The sequence below is a fragment of the Papio anubis genome, chromosome 12, assembly GCF_008728515.1.
Source record: "Papio anubis isolate 15944 chromosome 12, Panubis1.0, whole genome shotgun sequence".
NCBI lineage: Eukaryota > Metazoa > Chordata > Mammalia > Primates > Cercopithecidae > Papio > Papio anubis.
In genome coordinates, this window is record NC_044987.1 from 106,523,107 (window position 1) to 106,526,539 (window position 3,433).

The 3,433-nt window shown below is 46.5% G+C and overlaps 1 protein-coding gene across 1 annotated transcript; it reads right to left on the reverse strand.

The window, feature by feature from the left end:
• Positions 1 to 226: 226 nt before the first annotated feature.
• Positions 227 to 2,231, reverse strand: LOC101015196 (olfactory receptor 4S1). The gene has a single exon (XM_003909906.3). The coding sequence runs from the start codon at positions 2,066 to 2,068 to the stop codon at positions 1,139 to 1,141; it is 930 nt and encodes a 309-aa protein (XP_003909955.2). The 5' UTR covers positions 2,069 to 2,231; the 3' UTR covers positions 227 to 1,138.
• Positions 2,232 to 3,433: the final 1,202 nt, after the last annotated feature.

The window sequence follows — 3,433 nt, forward strand, 5'->3', positions numbered from 1 at the left end:
AAGCCTGTAATCCCAGCACTTTGGGAGGCCGAGACGGGCGGATCACGACGTCAGGAGATCAAGACCATCCTGGTTAACATGGTGAAACCCCGTCTCTACTAAAAAATACAAAAAACTAGCCGGGCGAGGTGGCGGGCGCCTGTAATCCCAGCTACTCGGGAGGCTGAGGCAGGAGAATGGCGTGAACCCGGGAGGCGGAGCTTGCAGTGAGCTGAGATCCGGCCACTGCACTCCAGCCTGGGCTACAGAGCGAGACTCCGTCTCAAAAAAAAAAAAGAGATACCTAATCCGGCTCTTCTAATTGCATCCTGTACAAACTTGGCTCCCTCTAGCGGCAAAATGGAGCAAAGCAACAGGGGTTAAAGAGGGCTGCAGTCCGCTGTTGGGCTGGAGAGAATAATCAGCACCCCTGAAAGAAGTGCTGACAATTTGTTCTTCCTGGCTCTTCTCTTCATCATCCCAAGTCATCATCACCATCATTCCTTGGTCCTTCAAAAGTTCCTGGTCATTCCTGCTTGGTGTCCATTTTGTCACACTTTATCAAGAGGTCCTGAGGTGGGAAAAGCCCTGAAAGCTGACTTAGGGACCTGTGTTCTAGTCCTCACCCTGCTCTGGAGTTAAAGTATAAGTTTGAGTAAATCCCTTGACCGCTCCACATTATTTATTTACTTATTTATCAGCCTGCTGAGAGTATGGACGGATAAGAGTAAAGTAGCTCTTTACTCTTAAAAGAAAAATGAATTTCACTGAGCACTGTGTTAGCCAACACAAATGAATTATGTAGTGATTTTATTCATTTATCAATGAGATACCTGGACTTCCCAGACACTCCCTCATTCACAGGCCCTCACAAGTTTCTTGAATGAGCTCTTAAATATCACACTAAGAACCTTCTGGACTCTACTCTCCTTGAGGGAAAGACTATATCTTACTTTCATTTGTATTCTCACTCACTGTAAACATTCAACAAATATTTAATGAATAAAGGATTGAAAGAATATGTGGGGTTATTATAACAACAAGAGCTAGGAGGATAATTGCCATTGCAAACATCAGACTGGAAATACAAAGGCTGTGTTAGATGCTACAAGATGGAAAGTCTCCCAATTTCCTGGCTGGATTGAGATTCTCTGGAGTGTCACTTCTCCCCTAAGCTCTTCTTGATGCTAAACAGCTTCCTCATGACATTTTTCGCCTCATTGTTCCTTAGTGTATAGATCAAAGGGTTCAGCAAAGGTGGCATCACAATGTTAAAGAGGATGATAAGTTTGTCAGCAGCCAGGGTGGTGGAGGGACGAATGTACATGAACATGGGGGGCATGAGAACCAAAAGGACAGTGATTATGTGTGAGCCACACGTGGAGAGAGCCTTATGCCTTCCCTCAGATGACTGGTTTCTTAGCTTCAGTAAGATGATAACATAGGAAATGAGAAGGATAAAGAAGGAGACTAAAGAAATCATACCACTGTTGGCCACCACAATGAGACCCACCATGTAGGTGTCTGCACAGGCCAACTTGAGCAGGGGATGAACATCACAGAAGAAGTTGTCTATCTCATTGGGCCCACAAAAAGGCAGCTGAACCGTGAGGAGGGTCTGCAGGATGGAATGCAGGAAGCCAGCTAACCAGGAGGCCCCCGCTAGCAGGCCACACTTCCGGCGATCCATGATGGCTGTGTAGTGCAGGGGCCTACAGATGGCCACATAGCGGTCATAAGCCATGGCTGTAAGGAGGAAGATCTCAGTGCCACCAAAGAAGTGGGCAGAAAAGAGCTGGGTCATGCAGCCATTGAAGGAGATGATCTCATGCTCCACAAAAGTGTCAGCAATCATCTTGGGTATGGTAGCAGATGGATAACATACGTCAGCAAAAGACAAGTGGCTCAGGAAGAAATACATGGGAGACTTCAGAGTCTTGCTAGCATTGATGGTGATGATAACCAGAAGGTTCCCCAGGACAGTGAGCACATGAAAGAGGAAGAATACCGCAAAGCATGCATGCTGCATCTCTCTGCTCTCAAAAAGGCCAAATAAAACAAACTCAGTCACGTTGTTCTTGGCACCCATGGATTATCTGCCCCGATGACCGACAAAGTGGCTGGCTGGCTCTGCAAAGACATAGATTATGAGATATAAGAAAGTTTTATGAGATATGACCAAGATTATGGAGTAAGAAAGATACTAGCCTTCATCCCCATCACCAGAAAAAAAAAATTTATATATATATATATATATAGAGAGAGAGAGAGAGAGAGTGCTATCCACAAACCAAAATAGCTCTGAGAGGGCTCAAGGGCCCATTAAAGAATCTGCAGCAATACAGAGGAGCAAAAACATGGAGAATAACCACACAGAAAGGATAGCTAGTGATATCTACATACTCGAGATGCCAGGAGATGGTTAGGAACAAAGAGGAAAGGCTGAGGCAATTAGAATCAGTAGAAACCTTGCAAGCCAGAAGGGATTGGGGTCCTATCTTCAGCCTCATAAAACAAAATAATTGTCAGCCAAGGATTTTGTATCCAGCAAAGCTAAGCTTCATAAATGTAGAAAAGATAGTCTATTTCAGACAAACAAATGCTGAGAGAATTTGCCACTACTCAGCTAGAACTATACAAAATGTTAAAATGAGGGGAGGGGCCAAGATGGCCAAATAAAAACAGCTCTGGTCTGCAGCTCCCATCAAGGCCATCACAGAAGGCAGGTGATTGCATTTCCAACTGAGGTATGCAGTTCATCTCACTGGGACTGGTTAGGCAGTGGGTGCGACCCACTGAGAGTGAGCAGAAGCAGAGTGGGGGATCATTTCACCCACGAGGTGGACAGAGGCAGGGGACCTCCCTCCCCCAGTCAAGAGTAGTGGTGAGGGACTGTGTTACCTAACCAGGGTACTATGCTTTTCCCCAGATTTTTGCAATCCAGAGATCAGGAGATTCCCTTGTGAACCTACATCACCAGGGCCCTGGATTTCAAGCACAAAACTGGGCAGCTGTTTGGGTAGGCACTGAGCTACAGGAGTGAAAAACAGTGGCACATGGAACTCCAGTAAGAGAGGACAACCGTCCACTCCCCTGGAAAGGGGGCTGAAGCCAGGAAGCCAAGAAGTCTCACTCAGCAGGTCCCCCTCCCATGGAGCCCAGCAAGCTAAGACCACCGGTCTGAAATTCTTACTGCCAGCACAGCAGTCTGGAGTTGGCCTGGGATGATCAAGTTTGGTTGGGGGAGGGGCAGCCACCATTACTGTGGCTTTAGTAGGCAGTTTTTCCCTGACAGTGCTAAGGAGACTGGGAGGTTTGGACTGGATCGAATTCACCACAATATAGCAAAGTGGCTGTGGCCAGACTGCTTCTTTAGATTCCTCATCACTGGACAGGGCATCTCTACAGGAAATACAGGAGCTCCAGTCAAGTGCTTACAGACAAAACTCTCATC